Consider the following 27,948-nt stretch of genomic DNA (forward strand, 5'->3'; position numbering starts at 1 on the left):
TTTTTACTGCAGTTTTAAACCACAAATGCACCGCATAACTATATTCTTCCATTCCTGACCAAACACATCCTGGTTGTCTTGCTTTACTAGTACCAAGACCAATCTGTGATTCGTCAATTGCCTGTTTATAAATGTGACTCTTCATCTTTCTACTCTACCATGTTTCACGTCATACAACCGCAATCCTCATTGACGTGTTCCGCGGGTGACTTTGTGTGTCCCGTTGTTCTGTGAACCGATAAGTAGAACAAAACAATCCACAATCATTAAATATTCACATTTATTTCCTCTGATATTTAGAGGACTTTTTTTCTGAGAGTAGGACAGTGACATGGTTGACAATGTTACTTGTTAAAAAAAAAATTAGTTCCTGAACCGTAGCCATCCCACACCGGGTAAACAGGCGCATTACTGACATGTATTGGCTCAGTGACAGTTCATCAACCTTGATACTGAGTTCCACTCTTTTTTTTTACCACTTTCAATGACCTTTTTCGTTGCTTCAAGGATTTCGTGCACATTACAAAAGTATTATTGTTATGCTACTTGCTCGGAAAGCTAAACTACAAATTCTACCGTCATGAACATTCAGCAATCCTTGATTGAAAAAAAGAAAAATGTATATATACACTTATTGGGGCTCACATAATTAATTCTGTAGGCATGATGTGCCGGAGAACTACGAATGGCAAAGTTGATTTGGATGAGTGAAGAAAAAAAAAGGATTCTGGATAAATTGCTACATCTGCACAACAAATCCTTATTCCAGTGGCGTAATAAATAATTACGAATTAATGTAATACGTGTTCTTTCCTCCTGTGACGTTGTTACCGTGAAGTGCATCAAGCTTTGGTGCGTCTGGAACATACGACGGTAAAATATTCATATGAATTTCAGATATCAATAAAATTAATTACGTCACATAACGACAAACTCCATCGAGCAGGAATAATAATAAAATAAATACCCTGCATGATGGACTTTTCATTTTGATCAGTGATAAAACATGATGACGGCATATTGAGTCACTTTGTTGACTGCTCTTGGGCCATTTGCATTCAATAAAGTGTATATATACATTTTATTCGGCGTTGTCCTACACTTTACGAAGGTCATTTTCTCTTTAGATATATGATTCAGATACAGGGGAGAAGGGGAGAAGAGTTTGGGAAGAGTCAAGGGAATTGGGCTTGGGGGTGGGGAAAGGCGGTGTTATTACAGATCACTCTCTCCATAAAGAGCACTGGAGAAGGACATATAATCTAGAGCGCCGGAAACGGTATCTGTGCCCGTGTATTTTGTCATGCGGCTGATGCAATATTCGGCTTGTTCGGGAGGCAGCTCTCTGCGCAGTTCTTCGATGGTGATGTAGGACTGAAAATAAATTAAAAAAAAAAGACATAAAATAAGTCGGAGTGATAACAACGCGTATTTAAATGCACGCCTTCAGAGTACAGACAATTCTAATTTGAAGAACCACAAGATTTTTTTTGAAAGTTTTGTTTTTATTTGTTGGTCATAACTCATGAAGGAAGAATTGATATTTGAGTCTTGAGTTTGGGTTGTAGCCCATTACACCAACTTTACTCAGTCGCTAGATTATTCTATTTTTTTTTCTGCAGGCCTAAAAGTCATTAGTTTCACATATCCGAGTTTCATGGTCTCTGCATGGACCATGATTTCCAGACCAGACAGAGGTCTCCTGACCCAACTCAAGATGTTCATATGTAGCTAGCTTCACGCTTTTCACTGTCTGTGTATAAACTGAAATTTTCAGACCGAGCATGTGTCTCTTGACCCAAACTCAACCATCTCATATATGCCAATGAGTTTTGTTTTTATTTGTTGTTCATAAAGTATGAAGTATTAATAGTGATTCATTCGCTACTTTACCTGGATAAAATACTTTAACCTGTAAAAGATAAAATCTATTGTACTGAAACCTTGGTTCATGAGAAACTGATGGTTTAAAGTTGGTGTTGAAAATGTCCACCGTTCGCATCCAAGCACCCCTGAACGTTCCGCACCATATTGTTGAATGTATTCCGCAGAGGGATTGGGGTCATAGCCTGAATTTCTCGCTGTATGTTCTCAGAGTGCCTGTAATGTTTGTGGCTTGTTGCTGTGCTCCCAACCCTTCTAATGGCCCCAAAAGAAAAATTCCGGCAATAACAAATTCTTTTCTCTCACTTCAATTCCTGAGCGATAGTGACTCTGTACGGTGTGGTACAGCAAAAGGTGTTTTGCTGGATGGGAGATACATTTCTCCCAGCAGGATAAAGTTTGGCCGGGATTTTCCATGAAGTCAAGGACCTGCGATGATGTCATTGTAATGTGGTCAGCCCATGTGATGTGTACCTCATCTGTGGGTGGGGTTATGGGCTATGTAATGGAGGTGAGTAATTGGCACATGGAGAGTGTGTGTTGAAGATACAGGAACTTGGCTGGAGTTAGCCTGAATTTGTTTGCTGGACTACCCGTGTTGCAGAGCTTTAGCAGCAAGACTCCAAATAACCCGGGGAATGGCACCTGGCGGATGCCACTGACCGGGCAGCCACTTAGTTAAGCCCATCCCGTGCAAGGGTGAGTCTGAGACCAGTGGTTCTCCAAGCTGGAGTATATTTGTGTTTTTCAGTTACTTTCTGTTAACCTGCTGTTTGAAGTGACATTAAACCACTGAAGTTGGACTCTAAGCCTGTGTGTTGCCTCATTACTGCGGCCCTGTCATTGCCTACCAGAGCAAATCCCTACAACGGGCAAACACAACCTTTCTTGGCCATACGTTGACATGTGGAATACGACATGCCTGTCTCCTGGGAAAGATTGTGCAACGATTTACTTGGAGATGCCTGGAGTCGCTGTTTCACATCTTGAATTGTTCTTGCAGCCATTTTCGGACATCATCCATCATGCGTATCCACTAATGCTCCTGTACATTCCAACTCATTCACCAAGGACAGAATACATGGTTTGGACAGCGGATTTCGACCTTAGTCTAACTTCTTAAGAAACCCCCTTTGGCATCTCTTTAAGGACTCAGTTTTCCTATAAGTTTTCACAATGAAAACACGCTCTGCTAAACTGTATTTGTACGTTGTTAACAAATTAAGAAGGAATTTTGCAGGAGTGAAATGCAAACACCATGCATAATCTACCGACAAACAGAAAGGAGTGCAGCACGTCTACCTCATAGTAGAGATGACCAGCGGGGCAACAGGCTAGTGAGACCACTGAGCACGAGTATGTTTCTAATCGCTGCCACTGAGGTTCATTGCACTCTCAATTCTCATGAATGATTGTACGTACAGTCCAAATTTGAATATGATAGATCATCTCTTTCCGAAGTTACAGCAATTTTTCAGGTAAAGTAGTGAGTGAATCATCCTGTATTTGAGTGTTGACTTTGGGTTGTAGCCAGTTAAGCCACTTTTTCTCAGTCCCTGAGTTATTCTATTTTTTTCTTCAGCCTAAAAATCATTCATAGGCTATCTTCATGCATCTGAGTTTCATGGTCTGTGTATGGACAGCGATTTCCAGACCAGTCAAAGGTCTCCTGACCCAACTCCAGAGCTTCATATATGGCTAGCTTCACGCATCCAAGTTTCAGTCTGAGTAGGGACTGGAATTTTCAGACCGGTAGGGTGTCTCCTAACCAAAATTCAACCATGTCATATATGCCTATGAGGCTATTGAGTTTTGGTCAGGAGACTTGTGGCCTGTCCAACAATCGTGGTCCGTGTAGGGACCATGAAACTTGGATGTGTGAGGCCGGCACATCCTTTCTTGTAAATGGGATGAGTTGATAAGAATATCCAAATTGTTTGGGGGCAAACCCATATAGTATCGATCGTCCACTTACAGTTTTGCCCATGCACATGGAAATATAATGAGAGCTGATCCACATGCTGAATCGTTGTTCGGTGCTCGTTTCGGGGCAGATTATCTACTCTTGTAAAAAGACAGCTAAACACAAAATCAAGGCTTTTTTTTTAGTTTTCTACTTACCTTGTCTGATGCCAGGATCTTGAAGGAAGCCATAACTTGTTCAGCAGTGTCTGTTTCTGCTGTCTCTCGAGTCATAAAGTCAATGAAGGCCTGGAAGGTCACAACTCCTGTGTTGTTGGGATCAACCAAAGTCATGATGCGAGCAAACTCAACTTCACCCTAGGAAAGGAAGAAACCATATTGATTATACACGGATAAAACAAGAAAAATCAATAGTCCTAGAAATTGAATAGAAATATCTAAAACTGAATTTTCAAAATGTATTTACTATTAGGCTGTTGTTTGTTCATTGTCTTACCAAATCATAACCCATGGAAATCAGGCAAGCACGGAAGTCATCAGGATCCATCATGCCGTTCCTCTTCTGTGGATAAAATAAGATAAAAAGAACTTGTATATTTGTGGATACTATTTCTGTTGAATTTTGAAGAAGTTTATTTACTGTTTTAAACTATAAATGGAATTATTCATATTTTTATGTAGGGGACGCTCACCCTGTCAAAGTGGTTGAAAGATGCACGGAACTCGTTCATCTGTTCTTGGCTGATGCCCTTAGCATCACGGGTCAGGATCTGGTTCTCAACTTCATTGATGGTCCTAGCAATTGTAGTGAGGAGCTGCTCCCATCCCACACGAATGTGCTGAGGACAAATTGTACAAAGTAATGAGATGAAAATATATATTACAGAAGTTGGCTGACTACTCAAATTGTAATAGAAAGCATAAAGTGGCATGATGAAAAACTTACCTAAAAAGAGAAAATATACTGTAACATAATATAAAAGGTGCTATCAGGATCTTAGAACTATAGAACTTTCCCTTCTGAGATTCCACTCTGGAGAGATTGTTATAAGGATCCCCTGATAATCATAGCATGTAAAATACTGTAAACCTCAGTGATGAGCTGTGACCTGGTGATTAACTTGGCCACAAGGGTTCAATGCCTCCATAAAACATGACGGACGTACCCAAAACCACTTTAGGTCAGGGGACTAGAGTACATTTATGCCAAGATTTGGGACGTGATGGAGTCATATGCTCCCGACTCATGAAGAGGTGCACGCTTCTTCATGAATCTGGAGCTTCAGACGAGTGGTGTGCACCTCCGTGCGCTATGCCAGAAATCGCACTCCATTCAGGGAAAGGTGTGAGATTTCTGGCGTATGGAACGTTACAGCTCATTATGAATAAACTTTGCCCATTTTCCCAATTAGCTTTGCTCATTTTGTCAGAACTAGGAAAAAGTGGTGCGAAAACGCCAAGAGTTGCAAAATTTAGTTGTTCCTACATTTTGAAACTTTTCAAAGCTTTTACACTAGAATTCTAGAGTGAAAGCTTTTCATGAATCTGGCTTAAAAAAAGATGAGGCAGGCGAAAATATCTGGAACCTCTGAGCCACGTCCACAATGGCGAACATAAAAAAAACAACAACAGGCAAACACAAGTAAAATAGACTTTAAAAATGTGTAAATTAAATGAGTAAAAACAGACAAAAAACACCAAAAGCTAGAAAAAAAAGAAAAGCTCAATAGTGAATCGGGCACACAGAAATGAAATATCGGCTTAGTTTACTCTTCAAAGACTTTTTCGACTTTCTTGACATCGTTTACCTCCATACTGTAGCTGGTGTGTTTGTTGTCAAAGATCAGAGACTCTTGGATGAGTTGATGATCTCCTTCAAGTTTATCAATGTTGGTCTTGTAGGAGATGATATTCTGTTCATATTGCTTAAGGTGGTTCATCTGATCTTCCAAAGAACTGCTGATGTCCACAGATATGCGACCGATCTCCTAGAAACAGGCATGTAAACAGAAATGCCTCATGTAAAAATCATTAAGGACCAAACACATTTTACAAAAATTCCATATTTTTACATATACCGGTAATCAGAATTTGGACTGTGTGTGTTAGGTTTGGCCCCATTTCTGATGGAGAAGTAAACATGTGGTGGGGTCATTCTCCATTTTATGCTCTACCTAATGCAGAAACATCTAAGCACACTTGGTTGTTTCTGTATTTTTGGTTCACTTTGATCTTGCAGTTGGATCCAATTCCAATTTTAGGGCTGTCTTGACATGCAATAAACATTTTCTTGTGGATAAACCCCTTTAAACTAATAATTGCTAAGATCTTCTGCTGGCATCTAACTGAAAAGGATATTTGGGTGGAGCATTATGCCTCATCGTACCCTTCCTATATGCAATATACTTTTCAGCTAGATGCCTGATGCAATATGGTCCCCCAAATAATCTTTTTGCAGCTATATAGTGAGAGCTAGAAAACCCTTGTACTATATTTGAGCAAAAAGATTCACATTGCCCTCGAATAGCACCCAATCTGCTCCTCCGTAGCAGCCGGACCAGAGCAGTCTTGACTTCTGAAGCCAGCACCCTCATCCCGGCATCCTGGGCACCTCATTCACTTACTAAGTCATGATGTTTTGTAAGGTCTAGTCAGTGAACTGATGGCCTTATTAGCTCAAGAGGCACCAAAGGTGCCGACTCAAGGAACCTGGCTTCAAAAGGGAAGACTGTCTTGGTCTTGCTGTCATCGAGGAATGCACTATATGCCAGACAAGGGCTGTCCAAATCTTATGCTCAACTCCACCTAGTACTGGTAATTGACATGTTTTTATCTTGGGGCAGAAGATATTTAGGGGGGTGAAGAGAGAGCAGTAGATTAGTCCTTATCTGTTGCTAACCATCATTAGACATTGTTTAACCAACCTCCATCTTGGACTGGATCCAAGGCCCAATGACATTGGCTTGTGCGGCAAACTGGCGACGCAAGCGCTCATTAGCCTGTTGACGGGCCAGCTCCTCCTGAAGGGTTTGGTCTCTGTGGGGAACCAGTTGTTTCACCTGTTGAAAGTGAAAAGGTCTTAAAACGTTTTAGCTCAGGGAATGTTGTATAATTTATATTTCTTTCACTCTTCGTTGGCTCACCGCCTCCCACTTATTGGCAATATCGACGTGGGTGAGGATGGTGTATGGGTTAATTCCAGATAACTTGATTCCATAAGTCTGAGCAATTTTCTGAATTTCACCCTGGATGCCCAAAATTGACATTTTCTCCTTGTCAGCCTCAGGGAGAGTTGCCTTGAATTGTTCATGTGCCGTAATGAGGCTCTGCGATAAAATAAATCAAGTCAATAATATCAAGTCTGGCTTTGTTAAAATGCTTTAAAATGAACATTGAACATAGAAAATACAAGAAAAATTAAAAAAAAAACCCTCCTGAAATTTCCTCCTCTAGTATTCTCATTTCTTTCTAACTTATTTTGTACCAGTAGTGAAATAATAACTGTGAGAAATGCATAAAAAGAGAGTTTCAACAATATTTTGCTCCTTCTTATTACAATCCTGTGATTGGCTATAAGACTACTGGCTGAAGCAGGAGCCTCTCCCCTTTGCTATGTCTGCGAACGGAGACAAAATTGTTAGAACAGCAAATTTAAAAGGTAGTCGTACTTTCAAGTAACTTTTCAGGATAAGCTGTCCTTATATATATTTGTATATGTAACACTATTTCTGGCCACTATTTGACCTGTAATCTGCATTTTTACCAATTTCCCCTCTGTAGGCTTTGTATCTTAATTTGTCCTTGACTCTGAACTGGAAGGATGTCTCCCATACACAGTACACGCAGAGCCGTGAGAGATTCCTGCTCTTCATTCCTTAGTCAGAACACAGAATCAGCAACAGAATGCTGGATATTGAGAAGTGCAGATGTGAATCCAGCTTTGAAGTGAGAAAAAAGACTTGTTAGAAAGCTCAGCATGAACTTTCTGTGTATCTCTTGCTCCTCTCCACACTTTCCACCTCTCTAGAGAATATCATAGGTTTGTAAACTGACACCTCACTTTGCAGTCGCTCTGTCTTGCTAAAGGGTTGAGCTGTTTTTATTTTTTCACAATGGATGATGAGTTCAGGGGGAGGGAAGAAGTGGCTGATAAGTGGAGAAAGAAGTGGTGAATTGAAGCAACAGAATCACTAGGTGAGCCAGCAAAGATCGTTACATGCAGAAAAGGCAGACAGTTAGCCACTACCTGCCTGTTAGTTCTTAGGCTAATTTCACACATCCGTTTTTTTAAATCCGGCACGATGCGGCGAAAATTGTGAATGTATTACATAGAATGTAATGATCGCCGCATCGTGCCGGATAGACATGCGGCGCCTCCGGGTTTTGCCGGATACGGCAAACATGCACCGTCCGGCGTCTGCAAAAAACGTTGGCTGCAACTTTTTTTGCAGCACCGGACCGGCTTTTTCAACAGCGCATGCCCGGGCACTGTGAGTTTGAACCCCACAAGTGCCCGGCGCGCATCTCTCTCTCTCCCCCTCCCCTTCTCTCTCTCCCTCTCTCGCTCTCTCTCTCCATACCCTGCATACCTCTCTTTGGCTGGCTCTCTCGTCCCCCGCTGTCTCTCTGGCTGCTCTCTTGTCCCCCGCTCTCTCTTTGGCTGCTCTCTCGTCCCCCGCTGTCTCTCTGTCTGCTCTCTCGTCCCCCGCTCTCTCTTTGGCTGCTCTCTCGTCCCCCGCTGTCTCTCTGGCTGCTCTCTCGTCCCCCGCTTTCTCTTTGGCTGCTCTCTCGTCCCCCACTGTCTCTCTGGCTGCTCTCTCGTCTCCCGATCTCTCTCCGGCTGGCTCTCTCGTCCCCCGGTGCTGCGGCTCCTTTAAACGTCCTCCAAGCCGCATCAGGCGCCGCATGTACATCCGGTGTCACCGCTGCAGGCCGGATCCGGCGGCCCGGCTTTTCGCCGCACGCCGCCGGACCCCTGACACCGGATGTGTGAAAGAGGCCTTAGCCTCATGCACAAAAAATAATCAGAATTCTGGATAACTCCTTTAATTACTGCAACGGGAATCAGAAACCAGCAGGGAGCAAGAAGTATCGAAACAAGTGTAGCGGGAGATCAGTGAGGTGGTTATAGCTTCTTTTTCATGTGTCATTCTTACCATTTTTAAAAAAATAGAGTTGGGCAATCACTTTAAAGGAAGATTCAGATGGCCGTGTAACTCGGATGAGGATCGCAATGCAATGCTTGGACTGGCCATCAGCTCTCCCCACCCGAATGTGACAGCTACATAGAAATACATACCGTCACAAGCCGATGACCAGTCCGAGCATTGTGTTGTGATCCTCGTGCCCTCTGACTCTTCTCTAAAAGCCAAAATAGCGGCACTTCGCTCCTTGAGAAACCCCTTCTACACTGATTTACTCATCAGAACTGATGGTCAATGTTGCCAAGTTTGCTATTGGAATCGGAACTAATTTTAGGACGTGTCAGATTAGATTACTATACCGAGACTGGCGAAAGGGTCTTACAGAACTTCTTCTGCTCACCTGGATCTCTTCAATACTGTGCACAATGAACATGTCTTGCAGATCCTCCGAAGCTCCATCCATCCAGTTATTAAATGGAGCAGCTCTCTTGGCGAACTCCAGATACAGCTGATCAATGGTTTCCAAGAGCTTCTCGACACGCTGGAGAGAAACATTAGATCTTTATTTTAAGTTCATTTCTCACTAAGAAATCACCTTGTAATATAATTTGTCAGGCATTCTACCTCGAGAGCATCTCTCCTCTTTTGTGTGAGGGTGCCAAGAGAGTCCCACTGGTCACAGATAGCCTGGCAGCGGCTATTGACGGCAGCAGCATCATGATAGTCAAGTTCACTGCGGGCGGCACAAAATATTATACGCTTTTTATAGAGCAGTGGTTCCTCGAGCGGCATGAGAAATCGGAGTGGTATTAGGGACAAAAACGAATACATGAAACTGATAAATCAGTAGTAGGACTGCAGGAATGAAACTTGCCCAATTTTCAGGGTTTTTTTTTATATAAATAGCATACAAATACCATCTTGCCAATGAAATTTATCTTATTTTATAAAATTAACCATGTTTGTTCCCCTAAAGAATTCAGAGGAGAATCCTAAAAAATACATGTTGGGAACATAGATCACTTCTTTAGGAAATTGTACAGGGCTCATTTGGAGAAAAAAAAAATATGTATGGGTTCTGTCCATGTTTTCACAGATAGAACAAGACCAGGTAGTCCTGTGATGGCAAGTATGTGATATGCAAACTTCCGGCCACATTCCAACTAGAGGTGTCCGGCCTTGCTCAGATCACTGAGGCTGGGCATGTCTGGTCGGAATGTGGTCGGAAGTATGCATGAATACTTGCAGTCACATGACCACCCGCTCCTGCTGCTGGCACTCGAGCTCCATGACAGTGTGCACTGTGCACAATGTGAGGATTCACAAGTCTGAAGTCACATTGATTGACTACAGATTTTCATGCCAAACCTGGAAAATCCCTTTAATGAAGACTACCTGTGACCACTCCACTAATTATAATACCTAAGTATGAAACTGAATGGGAGGAGACACAGATTAGATATTAGAAAAAACTTTTTGACAGTTAGAGTGATCAATGAGTGGAACAAGCTGCCACAAGAAGTGGTGAGTTCTCCTTCAATGGATGTCTTCAAACAGATGCTGGACAGACATCTGACTGGGATGATTTAGCGAATCCTGCTTTGAGCAGGGGGTTGGACCAGATGGCCCAGGAGGTCCCTTCCAACTCTGCGATTCTATGATTCTATGTCAAAATTGATCAAGGAACAATAGGGCCAATGACGATCCCCTTCGAATGTCCTATGATCCTCAGGTCTTTGGTCAGAAAGCGGTAAGAGCACTATTTTTGTGATTATCCAGCACTGTGAATTTTTCAATTAGAGACAAAATTTCATCTCATTTGATGGATTTTGGGTGTTTGGATGACAACTTTTCAGTTTATTGTATGAGATTGGCCTCAAAGTAATTGGATTTTAATATTAATGATTATAAGTTATGTTTCATAAACTATTTATAAACTGTAATTGAATTAGCTAAACTCACTTCAGCTCCTGAGCGATGGCAGCGATCTGTTCCACACGGTCCTGGTGGGCAGCTAGATCGCTCTCGAAGGCTTCATGTTTGCGCACAAGAGCTCGAATCTCCATGAGGGAAGCGGATTCGTAGTCTTTCTGACTCAACAGTTCTTCCTTTCCTGTACAGAGCAGATGGGTAGATGTTAGAAGAAAAGCGTCAAAGTGTTCAACCTCTTCCTACCACAAATAATAGGGAATATGATGAATTGTTATGGATTAGGGCTATGATACATGCCATCCCCTTTCCATCAGTGGTGGTCAACCGGCAGCCAACTGTTTCCCCAGCAACTTTTTATTTTCTTCTTTCACCTGTTTATACAATATTATCACTATGGAATAGATTGTTCTGCCATACATACTTAAAGGAATGTATATAGGATCTGCTGTTGGGAACCCTGCACCCCCCACCATTATTTAGAATAGGAGTCCAAAGTTTAAAGAAAAGTATGAGATGAAGATACATGAGGTTGAATGTAATGTGAAGCCCTTGGATGGTTTGTACCAAGAATATAAGTTAACATCTATTCAGAGGATGTAAATTAGAGTAGAGTTGTTTTTGAAACATCCCGTCGCAATATATCTATCTCCAGTAGTCCTATTGACAGGAAAAGGAGCCATTTCATTTTAGACTTGGGCTCTCAAGAGTTCCCTAGTTCCAAAGCTCCATTCTAGGGGGGTCCCAGCAGCCAGAACTCCAGCTATGAGTAAGTTATCCCGTATCATATGTATAGGGGATAACTCACCATCTTTAAAGGTAATCTGTCAGTAGGATCTAACTTCCTAAGCCGTCTATATGGGCATGTAGGTCCCAGGAGGCTGAATAAAATGATACCTTAATATCTGCGATCCGACGTCTTATTCTAGAGAGGTCCACATTTTTTAAAATATATAAATAAGTTGTTAAGATCTATGGGCCGGATATAAATCTCCCTGAGAATCTGCCTCCAGAGCTTATATTAAATGAAAAGGAGAGTTACCAGTGTGAGACATGTAGATCAGGTGAGCAGGCTGGCAGTGATTATATATCTCACGCTGGTAATTCCAACTTTCATTTAAAATAATCTCTGGAGGCAGATTCTCAGGGAGATCTATGTCCGGCCCATAGAACTTAACAGCTCATTTACATGTTAAGAAAAACATGGATTTCTCTGGAATAAAAAAATCGGATCTCAGATATCAAGGTATCGTTTTATTCATCTTTCTATGACTTACATGCCCATATAGATGGCTTAGGAGGGTTGATCCTACTGACAGATGCCTTTTAAGCATTACTAGTCTCATGAGTCTTGTGTTGTCCACCTTGGCTTTGGTTGGCTGCAGTGGTCACGTGTTGACTGGGTGGAGCAGCAGAGCGACGGCAGTGCAGGGGCTTCGACAGGTAAGTAGTGCCTGTTTTGTTTTCTCCATTTTATTATTAGTATTTCTCTTATTTTTGCATGAAACCAGAGTGTCCAGTAAACTTTCCAATGTCATTGGTTGGCATGGTCGTCCACCTACCTCTGGTCCAGGACTCATGAAGAGAGGCCTTCTGTTTAAACTTTTCGGCAAGATGCTCCAGTCTCTCCAGCCTCCTGATTTCTAGAAGAAGCCACTCTTCATAACCCTTTTCTACTTGCTCAAGACCTTTCCAAGCATTGGCAATATCCTGATGTAAAAATATGATTTGTTTTCGCACGATAGCCGATTAAGATTTTTTGTTTTTGTAATTAATTATTCATCACGGCATGACTCCATTTATCCCCTGTTCCGCTATACTTACAGAAACCATCTTGCCCTCAGATGGCATGAAAGCTGGACGGTTGCTGAGCCTCAGCTTGGTTTGCAGGGTGTTAAAGTTAATTTCCAGCTGACACTTCTCCTGGACACGGGGTGGCTTGTGAACTCTTCTGTAATCTCTAAAATCCTCCAGTTTTTTTTGCATGGCACCCATTGATTGTTCAGGGGTTTTGTTTTCCAACCATGGGATAGTACGGCGGATCCATTCCAGGAGCTAAAGAACGTCATGAGAAGTATTAGTCGTGATCAGAATAGTAATAATACAGATGAAAAGCTATTTACAAGACTTTATGTTCTCTGTTATTTGCAATTTTGGCACATTTTCTATATTTTAGCTGAAAGTGTCTGTTATTCCCATTACAAAGATTTTTCCAAGTTGGTAAATGTATCAGCTATGAATTAATGACATTTCTTTCCAGGGGCACAAATAGAAAAAAATATGAATGTAAAGCAACATTTGCAATAGAGTCCCTTCCATGTTTCAGCTTATTTGCAGTCTAGGCAATAGTGCTACTTTTTCTACAACCCTCATTTTTTTTGTAGGAGAGAGTATTGATAGAAGTATCCCCTTCTCTTTTTTCAAAAATCGGGGACAACACTATTAAATCTCAGGCCAGTATCACACGCCTTACATACCTGGCCTGACTATGGGGTTTCCTGACCAAACTCAATAGCTTCACATTCATACATGAGGCTGCTGTGGTCAAGTCAGGAGACCCGTGGACCGATTAGGACATCAAGATCTGTATTCGGGTCATCAATCATGGATGTGCGAAACCAGCCTTACAATGAGAGGTTAGAAAAACTGATCTAATTTGGCTTGGGGAAAAAAAAAAGACTCCTTAGAGGAGATCTTATCCACATGTAGAAATGTATGCTAAATATAAAAAAGTTGCCATATGATTTATTAATTTTAAGAACAGAGAAAGTTCTTTTTCTTTACATGCTGTGGGAAGATAATTGAGACATCAATCTAGGAAAGGGTTCTTTACAGTAAGAGCAGTCAAGCTATGGAATTTACAACCACGATAGGTATTCAAACAAAGAGTGGATGCTAATATAATGATAAAAGTTTAGGATTCTAAATAATTTATTATTCCATTATGTATCATGGATCTGAGAAAGGCTGAATTTCATGTTGATGTAGATATGACAGGGGGGAGATCATCGATGTATTGGATTTTTTTTTTCCGTTAACTTCCATGATAATTTTTTTAATTTTTTTTTTTAAATCAGATATTGAAATCAAGAATAGAAGTAACTAACCTCACTTGCTAACTTTTCATATTCTTCCATCAACTTTTCATTTTCCTGGTTCACTGCAAGAACCTTACAGATCCTGTTTGCTGCAGTCTCAGCCTGCGGGAAGAAAGGAATATTTAAGTAAATTGGTCACAAAAAAATATTGTCAATCAAATCGGACGTTATAGAAAGATGATTGATCCTTGTGACTGTCATCATTACCTGCTCAGCTCCAGCAAATGCATGGTAGAAGCAGGACACGTACGTCATGATTGCCTTCTCGTCTGGCTTGGGTGTATTCACAATATCTGGAGGAAACAATAAATAATAGATCTTGTAATATGCATCCGTTTAATCCCGCACCGCTACTTTTTTTTAATTTTTTTGTAATACAATGCACACCTTCTGCATCCAACATCTTGGGAATATCCAGGAACTTTTCCGCTACATCAAAGGCAGTGTTCAGGTTACCAATGGGGTCATCCTATAGGGTTTGTCGATGAAGACATATTATTGCATGGGACGATAATTGTCCAGAACAATGTATCAATAGTAAGGAAACAGATCCATGTGTGCGGCATTACTATATGAACAAATCCTCTAAACACAGGGAATCCAGACAGTTCTGTGAGCTGCAGAGCTTTTAAAGGGAACCAGTCACGTTTTTAAATATGGACGTAGTGGTATGACTTTGAAGGCACTTGTCCCTCAAATAGTAGTGAATCAATCAGCCAGTCGTGAGAAATCAAATGTAGAAGCCATATGCAAATCAGGCTGGAAGTGCACTGGGGGGGTGTCAGTGCATCTTCCTAATGCATTGACACATCCCAGTGCACTTCCTGCATGATTTGCGTATGGCTTCCACACTAGACCATTCGTGATTGGTACATCGGATGTTAAAGAGAAAAATTGGCTAACAACTGCCTATCCAGCCATATTATTACTTCCATATGTAAAAAAAAAAAAAAAAGGGCACATACTAATGCATCGTGCTGAAATTTTTTTCTTATTACAAGTGTAAAAAAAAAAAAAAAAGCCATGTAGGTGTACAACTAGGAAAAAGTTTTCGGACTTTATTTTTAGAAATTGTGGAATTGCAACACAAGGTAAAAAGAGGGTTATAGAGGATTTGCTCAAAAATACTGACACTTCTCTAAGTGTAGAGAAGGGTTTTATTACATTGCAAAATGATACTGAACTCTTCCCCCTAATAATGATGACTGTGGTCGGAGCGGCCTGTACCTTTCTCAGTTTGGAGTAGTCAATGAGGTCAGGTCTGTGTCTATGGATGAGAGCGCACAGTGCGAGGCCATCCTTCCAGCTGGGCAAAAGAGAAAAGGACAAGGGAAGGAGTAGAAAGTAAACATGAATTTCATGCAAAGCAAGAATATGTCAAAGAGAATGTAATCTTCTCAATCTGAATGTTTGCCCCGTTAACATAAAAACAATTATACTCACCTCCCACGCCGGCGCTGTTCCAGCGGTGTTAGCACTTGCGTTCCCGGTGACCACATGAGGTCGTAATGTGACCTGAGCCCGATCACCGCTGGCGTCACTGTCCCCACCTTCAGACAAATTGAAGACTAGCATGAAGTCAGGACTGCGTCTGCTCTCTGACTTCCTCTTGAGGTTCGATTTATTCAATGGCGGGGCCAGTGACACTAAGCGGTGATTGGGCTAAGGGCTCACGTGACATATCAACCTCATGAGTGCCGACACTGCTGCATCGGCGCCAGCATCTAAGGTGGGTATAAGCATTTTAATTTTAACAGGGGCAAACACTCAGATTGAGAAGAGGTTGTCCCAGTAGTGGACAACCCCTTTAACGAGCCTTGACTTAGGAAAACAGAATCTCGATTTGCAAACATGTGTTTCAGGGTGTTGCCCCGCCTCTGGTCTGATCCGGCTAGGTGAGAAGCTTCCTATTGAGGGTCTAAGGGGGAACATTTCCATTTGACGAGAGCACCAAGCCAGTGTAAGGAGGTTTATGTGCCATGCAATACTCCTCTGGGAGCTTAAATAGGCAAATAGCCTTTTTAGAGGAAAGAGGACTTGATCTCTGGTGCTGCCAGAGCTCAAGTTGTAGTAATCCTGAATGTCCTTATCAACCCTTTAACAAGTCTTGCCACATGACTTAGGATAACAAGCCAATCCAGAAACTCCATAGGCAGACACGTGTTTTAGGGTGTTGCCCCTCCTTATTGCAAAGCAGGAGATCTGATTTGGCTAGGTGAGTGGCCTCTGACTGGTGGTCTAAGGGGGAATAGCTAGTGTAAGAAGACTTATAGGTCTGGCATGACTCCCTTTGAAAATGTAAAAAATATGCAAATAACTTCTTTGCACTGGAAGAGAACAAGGTTTCTTACACCATGTATTGGAGGTAGCACTCCTCAAAGTCAACATTGAGCCTTCAAAGAGCTCCGATGAGCGGCAACACCTCTAATACATCTGTCTACAAATGGAAGTTTTTTTCCTTTTCAAGTTTTGGCTTTATATCATAAGTCAGGTGCCAAGGCTCTTTATAGTGTTGATTGATTGACATCTAAGACTTTTACCTCCTCTGGGTGTCATTAAAGACCCTGTGTCCTTTCTCGTTGAAGATTATATATTTGCATAGAAGAGAAGGCAGAAAGGTATTTTAGAATTTCTGCCATCCCCCTACTTATAGCGCAGTGTTGTATTTGCAATAGAGGCATTTTTTCCATTGGGTCCAGCGAGCAAGCGATTGACAGGTGACATATCACATGATCACGCTGCCAGATCTATCTATACCCAGCAAAACCATGATGGTGAGCGTTACCACTTGTCAGGGCTGTTTTACCTGTCATTGGGTTTGCTATAATACAAGAAAAAAAAGCATTTTCTGGGGGTTGTTTTTTTTTTTTTTATGAAATACATAAAATTAAGTAAAACTGAAAATAAACAGTACAATATGAAATCATTATAATAAAAATATTACAAATATATTTGCAAATAAATCCCTGTCAATTATTAAAAAAAAGACAAACCAGTAATAACTGTTACAAAGTGGTGGAAAAAAATGCAACTTTTACGTTGGGATTATGATTTTGCTTCTTTAAAAAAAAAAATAGGTTAAATATTAAATAAAAGGTTTTATTTTTTACTTTTTTACTTAAAGGGAATCTGTCACCCCTTTTTTCGACTAAGCTGCCGGCACCGACATCAGGAGCTTATCTACAGCATTCTGTAATGCTGTAAATAAGCCCCTGATGTAACCTGAATGATAAGAAAAATGAGTTATATTATACTCACCGGGGGGCGGTCCGGTCCAGTCCGATGGGTGTCGCGGTCCAGTCCGGCACCTCCCATCTTCTAACGGTGACGTCCTCTTCTTTGCTGCCTGTCATGGTTCCGGCGCAGGCGCACTGCTCTGCCTTGTTGAGGGTAGAGCAGAATACTGCAGACCTCTCCCGGCGCCTGCGCACTGCAGGACTCTGATCTGCCCTCAACAGGGCAGAGCAGTGCACCTGCGCCGGAACCATGACAGGCAGCAAAGAAGAGGACGTCACCGTTAGAAGATGGGAGGTGCCGGACAGGAACCGCGACACCCATCGGACTGGACCGGACCGCCCTCCGGTGAGTATAATATAACTCATTTTTCTTATCTTTCAGGTTACATCAGGGGCTTATCTACAGCATTACAGAATGCTGTAGATAAGCCCCTGATGTCGGTGCTGGCAGCTCATAGTCGAGAAAAGGGGTGACACCATAATAAGGATTGGCGATTTTCTTTTCCTTTTATGTTGATATTTGCTATATGCCATTTAATGCCTATTTGTGGGTTCTCTAGTTTTAAATTTTTTCCGTACCTGTACAAGGTTCTTTACTTCCCATTCCCTTTCCTCCCTTCCTTCCCTTACCCTGTTTAATTACTGAAAACCAATAAAAGTATTTGAAAAGAAAAAAGGGGTGACAGATTCCCTTTAAAAGTAATTTTTATCTACTGAAAGCAAACAACCAAAGACCCCAATAAATGTTAAAGTCAGCGGGATCAGCCATCCAAGTAGAAATTCATAGGTATGTATACATTTAATTTATTATTATTACTATTATTATTAATAGTAATAGATCATAAAACTATTAAATTGTATTAATATATTACTGCAACTAATCTATGTTCAGCCCTGATATCCAATATGAATTAAAAATACTTGATTCGTTGGGTAATATGATCTAATATAATATCATAAGATGAGGACACAGAGCCTGTCATTTAGACACAGTTTAATTAAAGGGATTTTTGGGGACTTTAATTTTAATGATCTGTCCTTGTTATACTGTATGTAATCAATATCAGATTAGTGAAGTCTGATCACCTGACTAAAGGTGTCACGGCTCACCGTACGTGGCACAGCTCCGTCCCATGAATGGTCCTGCAAGTGCTCTTCTCACTTTTATGGGAGGGAGCTTGCAGTACCACTCATGGCCAATACACAATGAATGGCGCTGTGCCATTTCTGATTAGCCACAGAATTTTCAATCAGCTGATTAGTGGAGGGAACATGCTGGGATAAGGTGTTATCTGAGCATGCTCATGTGCTGAGTGTCTTCTGTTGTGAATTCACTTTCTGGCCTACCTCTGGTTACTAGTGAAGGTAGTGGAGCTGGTTATATTGACAGAGGGGTAGCGACTCTTTCCAGGCTCCCTCTGGTGGTTACAGGAGGTAATGGAGCTGATCTAATTAACAGAGGCCTGCCACCTGATAATGAGGAGGAGGATTGGACATCTGGAGTTTCTGACTGGATTTAAGACAGCCGACTCCCTCTATCCCTGCTGGTGATTTTTTCCTGCCTCCTGAGGCCTTAGTTTCCAGCTCAGTCCTTGCATGCTCAAGCTAAGTGTTCTTTTGCTATTGTCCACATTTGATTTGGTTTTGTCTATTTCAGTTTTGTGTAGTCAGCCTGCCCCGGCTGGGGATGTGCTGAATTTTCATCCTTATGTTACTGCTTGTGCCAATTTCTTATTGTCCCTTATTAGATTGGCCTCTCTTTGCTCTGCTTTCAGAATATACCAGAGTGCTGATATAGTGGGCGAAGTCAAGTGACTTCAGTATTTTTTCTATCAGACGTGTTGGGCATTTTTTGCATAGTTTTTTGCTTGATTGCAGACAGAGTCTTTCCTTTCCTGTCCTGTCTAGTTAGTGTGGGCCCCATCGTTTGCTCAGTCTATTTTTCTGCCTGTGCTTGTGTTTTCATCTTGTCTCACCGACAATATATGTTTGGGGGCTATGTATTCCTTTGGGGTCTTCTCTGGGGCAGTTTAGATTTCCCCTTTCTTGCTTTAGGCTTATTTAGTTCTCCGGCTGTGTCGAGGCGTCTAGAATCATCGTAGGTACGCTCCACGGCTACTGCTAGTTGTGTGGATAGGATCAGGGGTCAGCAATCCGCTTAGTTGCCAACCTCTCTGGTTTTCTTTGGCGTAGCTTGGTCTTGCTTTCCTCTGTGACCCAATCATAACAGTCTTCTGCATGTTCGAAAAATATGCTTGCGTGTCTCGTGGCTGTTTGACAGACGCAACACATGCAGGAATTGGCTGTTTTTTAGGCAACCGAACCATACGCTTTCTAATGCAGCAAGCAGAGGCGGCCTTATGTCTGCAGCACCGGAGTAGCGCAGAGGTAACAGAGCTGAATTAGCCAGTGTCAAAGCAGCGCTTGCAAGCTCTATGACAAAGAGCTTAAAAGCGCTGCACTCCTCGCGTAGGAAACTGGCCGCCTCTGATAACCTACATGAGTGGTCGAGTGACCTAGGAAATGAGCAGCTCGCTATCAAATTAAATGTCCTTTTTTTCTCGCGAGAGGATTTTTACTGAGGGATAAATTGCAATACTTCTACAAGTATTTTGCAGTGCTACCCATTTGATAAGCAACCACTTTTAAATATGCAAACTCTAGCACCACCTTTCGGAAGTTACAATCCTAAAAGTCAATGTAGCCCCTTTATCAAGCCTTGCCATATGACTTAGGATAAATAGGTGGCTCTAGAGTTCAAGTCCTCGTCCTCTCTAGAGAGGCAATTTGCATATTTAATTTCCCATAGGAGCATGCATGGCCTATAAGTCTCCTCACTCTGACATGCCAGGCCTGGCTTGTCACTCTACATAAGGAGAAACTTTACACCTTAGAACCCCTTTAAAGTCACAGAAAACCATTTCATTCTCAATACCGATGATGTTTCTCAAGAATTCTCTCTTCTCACTGACTTTTAAGTGAAGAATAAATATAAGAGTGCCCGAACTTTTAGCATCCTGTGTTCTTCTTAGACACTTTTAGGCTGTGAATAATTTTAGTGCAATTTTACTTGTCTTCTGCCATCCCTGAGAATGTTAGCCACACCGTGGAGTAAAAATAGGTGTCCTGACTGATGTCAGCAGATGCACCCTGCAGTTTCCTCTCCTAAGCAGATTCCAGGGAGGGTTGACAGAATGAGGCAGAGCTTATTACAGCAGCCAAAGTCACATAACGTAAGGACTGGAATGGAGGGCTGTCTTTGATCCGGGGTATTGGGAAAAAAGAATGTGTAAAGATTTTAGATCCTTGGCACCTAGTAAATCTGTCATTCTGTACCGCTAGGTAAAAGTTGGTCTATATGTGCCAAGAGACTTTTTGTTGGGTTTTTGGAGCACTAAATACACCGAAACTCATAGTTTTCAAGGAGGATTTGGTGAGTTTCCAAACGGTTTCTGCTCCAAAAATTCCTCAAAAATCTCTATGTACATAAGACCCAACCCACAACTTGTGATAGAGTTAAAAAAGATTTTCTCTTAAATTTGTGTAAAGATACAATATGGGTATGTGCACATAGAGTCTTTTTATAACGTTTTAAGAGCAGAAACTGAGCAGAATGTAATGGTGTGACAGGGACAGTCATACGCCTCTCCCCCCAAAGATAACGTTCGTGAGTTGTATTTTATGAGTAATGTGGTTTTATTGTGCATAGAACCTTATAGGCACTAATGTGCAACGTTAATGTATTGTAATATGATGAATGTATAATGTTTCTGTTAGGAGTGGCGGAAGACACTAAATAAAAAATAAATAAAGTGCCTTCGCCACTCGGGGTCCACCGTGCGGTGGATGGAAAAAACGCTGCTAAAGAGGCAGAGCACTATGGCGGAAATGTGCACAGGGTTGAACTGCACCCTATGTGCACTGAGGCAAGCTCTGTTGTGCTCACAGAGCTGCAGGCAAAAAAGCAAATACAAAACGCTGAGTCTGTTCAAGGTCACAGACTCTCAGCGAGGCAGACACGGTATTAAGAGTCACTGGAGTAGCCTTAGACAGCAGGACTACTCCGTCTAGACCTACCGTAAAATAAGGTTTGTGGCGTCGCAACTGCGAACGCCCGGCAGTACTGCAACGGCAGCGCAGCGTGAACTGAGCCGCAAATAAGGCACCGCTATATCGCAAGCGCGATGCTGGACGCTAGCTGCTGAGGTAGATGGAGCATAAGCGCGCTGGCGCAGGCGCTGCTACTGGCCTGATCCCAAACACTCATACAATCGTATTATCAGAGGGAAGGGGTTTCTTAAGTCAGTCACCAGTCCAAGCATCCATCAACATACATACAGCAGCAAGTATTAAATACTAGCACATGGCGGAACAGTCATGCGCACTTTTTATACCAAACGGGACCTTCCGGAAATCTCCAAGGCTCCAAGAGGAGCCAATAGGATTCGACACAGGACCTGAGCACCTGACTCCCGAACTCCAATGGGAGTTCATCCCGTGAGCATGCTCAGTTGAGGGAACAGAGGACTTAGCCTCTGGAGAGAGTTGCCGCAGGGCACTCTCCTCTGCAATCTCCTCTGCAGCAGCGCAGGAGACTGCAGAATGTAAGGGTCCAGATTTCAACATAGAAGAGGTAGAAATCTGACTCCTAACAATTTCTTATGTGTAACATAGAGGGAAAATCTAGGGATAAGTATAGGACATAGGTATATCTAGAGCATCTGGTATAGGTTAGGAAAGGGAAAGGTGCAGTTGAAGGCACACTAGAAGTAGGAAGTAAGATGCACAGGATAGAAACAGACATTCAGGAACAACCCCAACATGGGAGGGGGAAGGGTTAGTTAATGGGAGCACTTATTGATTAGTGGCAGCTAGAGTTAGAGATTAGATTGAGAGGAGAGATAGCAGTAGTTTGAGGCCATAGGGCTGGAGGGCACGAAGTGCACGGGCTGTTTAACAGCATAGGAACGTCAGCCACAAACTTCAGCGGATATTGATGAAACATCCGGGACCTACGGCCCAACCAAGGCACTGAGAAGCATGCCTCAATATCTTCCTATGACAGGAAGCTGGACGGGGTATCACCTAAGGGAGATTGAGCGTGACTCATTGAAGCTGAGGAGCCTCATGGAGTATCCCAGGGGCCGGAGATGCCAGTTAAGAAAGGGATAGCTCAGGGCGAGCGAACAGTGGATGATATGAAAACATGCTGCGTTATGGACTTTGAGAACAGAAAAGTTTGTGCCCCATACTGTCACCTAAACATGAGTATTACGCACCACATGTATTGAATCAGGACACTGTTTTACTGTAGGGTGCCAGGGTGTGGGAACACAACAGCCTCTCAACCATGACTACTGCCTTCTGCACCTTAAAAGAACCCCTAAATTTTGTGGATTTTTGAGTTTTTCAGGAGGATTTGAAGAGTTTCCACTCAGTTTCTGCTCCAAAAACTCCTTGAAAACCTGAGTGTGCACATAGCTAAAGTAGGAAAAATAGTAAAAACAACAAATTTGTGATCGTATCCAAAAAGTTTCGAACTAGTATTTCAATTTTAGGACATTTGGATTTCGCATGGACATTCCACCATGGATTTTTTTTCAGAAGACTTGCAGAAGAAATCTGAAGCTTAAAGGAGTTATCCATCTCTCTTTCACTTCTACATCGGAGATGTGTGGTGCCAATGATGTTACGACTCCGGCAACCTGTTGAGACCTTCTGTACTGATCACGTGTCTTTGCAGGTGTGTGTGGTCGGTGCATCATTTGTACTAATCACCTCCGATGTGGAAGTGAACTGTATTGGATAACTCAGATCCACACACGGATTAACCCCATCAATATGGCTTTCGATCCTGAGTCTGTGGCAACCATAAACTTGTGAATTTTACTGCCTGATAGTTTTCACAGCTATTTAACTGATTGGCACAGTATTATGATAGTGATATGTCATAACGACAGTCCATGGGACTACTAGGGGGTTTTTGGCTAGCGGACAACCAGTCTTTTGCTTTCACATCCCCTTTGCTATTGAGTGTTGGGTTCCCAGTCAGTAGCGCCCTCTTTCGATAATCTGTATTACTAGTGTAGGGTAGTGGACTGACCTATGGACCTGTCTGCAGCAGGAAGGTGAATGCAAGATCTGCAGTAAAAGTACTTGACGTGAACTGGTGTTTATGTATGTGGGGAGAAAGCTAGAGACAGTGAAACATGGTAAAGTACTGGGCTTTGACCACTAGCGGGAGACCAAGCACAGCAGGAAAAGGGAGCCAGTGCAGTACTACGGTTTGGCCACAAGATGGAGGCAGAGAGCAGTGAGGAAAGGGCTTAACAGCAGCTTAAGGCTAGGAAACCGCATAGTCATGGTGGGCGTAGTTACGGGGACTCGAGAGGGGACTTCCCAGGGAGGGGTGTTGTGAAAGGGTCACCGAGGAGGATGGCAGGAACAAGCTAAGCCACCAGGAAACCAGAGGGTTTGGTAACTAAGCGGATTGTAGACCCCTGATCCTATCAACACAACTAGCAGTAGCCGTGGAGCGTTCCTACGATGCCCTAGACTCCTCGGCACAGCCGGAGAACTAACTAAGCCTAAAGCCAGAAAGGTGAAATCTAAACTGCCCTGGAGCAGATCCTCAAAGGAATAGATAGCCCCCAAACATATATTGTCGGTGAGACCAGATGAGACACAAACACAGGCAGAGAATAGACTAAGCAAATGATTGGGCCCAAGCTGTCTAGACAGGACAGGACAGAAAAGATACTGTCTGCAATCAAGCAAAAAACCCTAAAAAATCCAACACATCTGAAATACGAAAAACCTGAGGCCACATGACCTCACTCCCGCTAGATCAGCACTCTGGTGTAAACTGGAATCAAAGCAAAAGATACTGATATAACAGGGGACTGAACAAACTGACACAAGCTGTAACATATGGAGCAGGGCCCAGCGCTGCCCCCCAGCAGGGAGTACACTGAACCCTCGCAACAAAGCAGAAAGCAAAAAAAAAGGCACAACCAGATTAGATGCAAAGGATTAGCAAAAGAATCACTTAACTGAACAATGCAGATCAGGTAGGAGACAAAAGAACTCCAAATGCACAAGGAGGAAATTACCAGCAACCACCAAGGGAAGCCTGCTCAATTACATGCTCCCAGCCAGTAATCCCAGATTCCCAATTATCATCGTCAGGTGGCAAACTTCCATCAACCTGGCCAGCTTCACTACTCCTAGTAACCACCAGAGGGAGCTCCGGCTCAAGTCCAAGCAAGGGAATTCACAACAGAGGAGAATAAAAAGGGAGAGAGAGTTCCAGAAGGAAGCCAGTCCAGGAGGAGGAGTTCAGCAGAGGAGGAGACTGAAGGAGGAAGAGACAGAGAGGAAGAACTCCAGGAGGGACTGGAAGGAGAAACGGGATGGTCATGACAGGAGAGCCACAAGACAGAGGAAGCCTGGGAGTACCAGACGGACGGACTCGGACAGGCGAGGCACTTTGGTGGTAGGCCTAGGGCAGCTACAGCGATAGAACCGCGAGGGACATCAATTTAGGAAACAGAAAAAAGGTGAAATGTACCCGGGCCTGTGTGTACAGAAGCTGTCGTGCTGCTGTGGTCGTCAGGAGGACGACCAATAAAGAGGACCTGTTGAACGTACACCGGTTTCTGTCTCCAGTCTGTTCGCGGCGAAAAAGGGACCATCCCCCCAGTCGGCACACGTACCTACACTAGAAAGTGAAGGGGTCATCTCCGATTGTCATCTCCGATTGTCCTTGGTGGCCAAACTGTGTTCCATAATGATGGGATTATAATCTTTGGCGTGGGAATCCATCTCTTGTTTGCACGCAGGGCTGTTATTTACATTTAGGATTTTCTTACTTGACTGTAGAATGTGCAGTGTTTGGAATTAGAATACGGACCTTATTTGGGACCCCCTTATATGTTGCTCTTTAATAGTCTTCTGTAATTGGCCAAAAATTACTACTTTTTTTTTAACCAAAGCATATACTTTTACCCAATAAGACTATCTAACTAGATCATCACATCCAGAGTTTTGATAAGAAAAAGTAGATTTTGCAATGAACAGAAAAAAAAAGTCAAAATAATAACATAGTTAAAAAAAAAAAAGAATAATTCTTCTGAGCATGTACTAAATGACATGTAAAGGAATACATTGCTTTCACAATTACTGGCGAGTTGGCGCACACCAGCGAGGGATTTTCTATGGCTAGATCCCAGCTGTCATCATGTTACACAGGAGGCTTATATACTACAGAAGCCCCTGTTGTTGGTGTAATCTCCTGCTGTGGCCAATATGATACTCGCTTCCTTTCCAAACATTTATATTGCTGCAAAATATTTGAAATTTGTTGTTATTTCATCTTAGGTTACCTGATGTGGAAGTTCTGCACGTTGACATTCCTGTAAGGCGCAGTCTTTCTTTGGCACCAGAGCAGCAATCCTTCTTTAGCGGATGTTTCTGGACAATAATATAATAATGTAATAAAACAGGAGCAACCAAAGAACTATTAATTGGTGAAAAAAAAAAAAGTGATCGATAGGTGCTAACTTACTGATTGTGGGGGGACCCGCACAGATTGGCACTTTTATCTCCATTTATATGGAGCTGCAGTTTGGATGATTGACCGCCACCCCTTTTATTCCACAAGGAGCTGGCGAGTGCTGCACTCAGCAGAGTCATACAGAAATAATGGATTGGCAGTTGGGCAAAGTATTTTGTAATGGGGATAAAAGTGCCCCATCGGAGATACAAAATTGCATGTTCTGCTGAACAGTGCTGGTCCCAGCAGTCAGACATTCACAGTTCAGTAAGTTTTCACCTACCCTGCGGATAGGTAATAACTTGTTTTCACCAGACATCCCCTTTAAGGGTAGGAACAACTTAAAGGACTGTCCGGTCATAGCCTCTACGTGACTGCAGACTTGTAAATCCTCACAGCACTCAGAGCACACTGTGAGCATTCTCCGGTATCGGCGGCAAGTGACCGCAAGTATGTTATTTGCATTCATGCAGTCACATGTCGACTAGACGTGCGCAGCCTCATTCAGTGCAAGTGTATTGAGCGAGGCTGGACACGTCTAGTCTGAATGTGGCCAGAAGTATGCATTATGCCCATTCCCGGCACCAGAGAATCCTCTCAGCGAGAAGTACGCATGATATGATGATTCACAAGTTTGCAGTCACATAGAGTGACTGCAGACTTGTAGCCTAATGCCAGAAAACCCCTTTAAGGCTAGTTTCACACTAGCGTTTATGAGCGCAGCGACGGCCTGCGCACGGCCGCCTCTAAGCCCCGCCCCCTGCCGCGCCCCGCCGGTAGCTCCGCCCACCGGCACATGACGCTGCATGCGCCCTGTGTCCCCTATCTTTATCAAAGGGGGCGCAGGCCGTGCGCAGTATGCGTTTGGCGGCGCATGCGCCTTTTTGACGGTGCGCCGACACAACCAAACTGCAGCAGGTTGCGTTTGGCGCAGGTCGGCGCACCGTCAAAAGGGCGCATGCGCCGCCAAACACATACTGCGCACGGCCTGCGCCCCCTGTGATAAAGATAGGGGACGCAGGGCACATGCAGCGTCAAGCGCCGGTGGGCGGAGCTACCGGCGGGGGCGGGGCTTAGCGGCGGCCGTGCTTAGGCCGTCGCTGCGCTCATAAACGCTAGTGTGAAACTAGCCTAAGCTGGCATGGACGACTAACAGAAATGAAGATATGTATGTAATGTTTTTCAAGCAGCATGCCTTTGGTGACCAACATAGACTTGTATTGTAGTGATCAATGGTAAAAGTGATTTTAACCTTCAGCTTCATGTACCATGATAGTACATAAAAAATTAAAAAACTACAAATACAAAAAAAAGAATCAACCAAACTCGTCTAACATAAGGAATGAAATGTATTAATTTTACCTTCAACAGAAATGTCTTGAATAGCAAAACGCAGGATAATAGTCCAAATCATACCCAAGGTCATCTTCAAATTTCCATCAACAATTTCTGAAGAAAGAAAGAACATAATCAATCTGTAAATAAGACACAATTATTTATCCTGTATAATAGTATGTGTTTCATTAAATGGCCACTTTATTTTCAGACAACTTGATCAAATTTAATAGATATTGTGATAAAGTGACAATCTGCAAATCGCTCTATTTGAAATTTATGTTATTTCCCCCCCAAAAAATTACTCTAAATCTCTGGTCACTAGGTATCACCATTCTAACCTGCTTGTTCATTGTCAAGCGTAATCCGTCTCTAGCAGCAGAGATGCCGAAAAAAATTACAATATGTTGGGGCAGCAACTGTACAGAAAGTGGGGCGGGTTTTTGACTCTGTGCAAGAAGTGGGGGTGTGACTTTGTGTTAGGGCTGGCGGAACGCACCAAATTATAAAATAATAGTAGGTGCGTTCGCAGCCCGGGGTCCACCGTGCAGAGGTGGAACACTGCTGCTAAGTAATGGCGGAAGAATTAAGCGGTGTGAAACCAGTCACACGTGGGTTACGTCACCCAATGTGAACAGGGGCGAACTCTGTTACTGCACAGAGCCGCACAACTGCTGAACATAGATGCCGGAGCCTGTTAAGCTCACAGAGCCCGGCCAAAAGAGCGCACAGTGTATGGCCACAGAACTCTACCCCAAGGACACGGGGTTAGAGCCCTTCTAGGCCCACTGAACGCGCGGCGTCGCTGCCGCGAACGCCGCTATAGACGCTGGCTATGGAGCACG

General features: G+C 42.9%; 1 protein-coding gene across 3 annotated transcripts in view; it reads right to left on the reverse strand.

The window, feature by feature from the left end:
* Positions 1-262: 262 nt before the first annotated feature.
* The window catches only part of ACTN3 (actinin alpha 3), an 82,198-nt gene continuing 54,512 nt past the window's right edge, over positions 263-27,948 (reverse strand). For all 3 annotated transcript variants that reach the window (XM_073578493.1, XM_073578495.1, XM_073578494.1), the window contains 18 exons: positions 27,131-27,217; positions 25,599-25,686; positions 15,206-15,284; positions 14,366-14,447; positions 14,186-14,271; positions 13,988-14,080; positions 12,705-12,935; positions 12,443-12,590; positions 10,914-11,064; positions 9,576-9,684; positions 9,352-9,492; positions 6,951-7,133; positions 6,732-6,866; positions 5,616-5,795; positions 4,500-4,646; positions 4,304-4,369; positions 4,006-4,164; positions 263-1,374 (listed from right to left, as the gene is read on the reverse strand). In XM_073578493.1, coding sequence (XP_073434594.1) covers positions 1,216-1,374; positions 4,006-4,164; positions 4,304-4,369; positions 4,500-4,646; positions 5,616-5,795; positions 6,732-6,866; positions 6,951-7,133; positions 9,352-9,492; positions 9,576-9,684; positions 10,914-11,064; positions 12,443-12,590; positions 12,705-12,935; positions 13,988-14,080; positions 14,186-14,271; positions 14,366-14,447; positions 15,206-15,284; positions 25,599-25,686; positions 27,131-27,217 — 2,324 coding nt within the window. In that variant the 3' untranslated portion in view covers positions 263-1,215. The remainder of the gene's footprint in view (positions 1,375-4,005; positions 4,165-4,303; positions 4,370-4,499; positions 4,647-5,615; positions 5,796-6,731; positions 6,867-6,950; positions 7,134-9,351; positions 9,493-9,575; positions 9,685-10,913; positions 11,065-12,442; positions 12,591-12,704; positions 12,936-13,987; positions 14,081-14,185; positions 14,272-14,365; positions 14,448-15,205; positions 15,285-25,598; positions 25,687-27,130; positions 27,218-27,948) is intronic.

The sequence above is a fragment of the Dendrobates tinctorius genome, unplaced genomic scaffold, assembly GCF_039654945.1.
Source record: "Dendrobates tinctorius isolate UK_male_01 unplaced genomic scaffold, ASM3965494v1 ptg000059l, whole genome shotgun sequence".
NCBI lineage: Eukaryota > Metazoa > Chordata > Amphibia > Anura > Dendrobatidae > Dendrobates > Dendrobates tinctorius.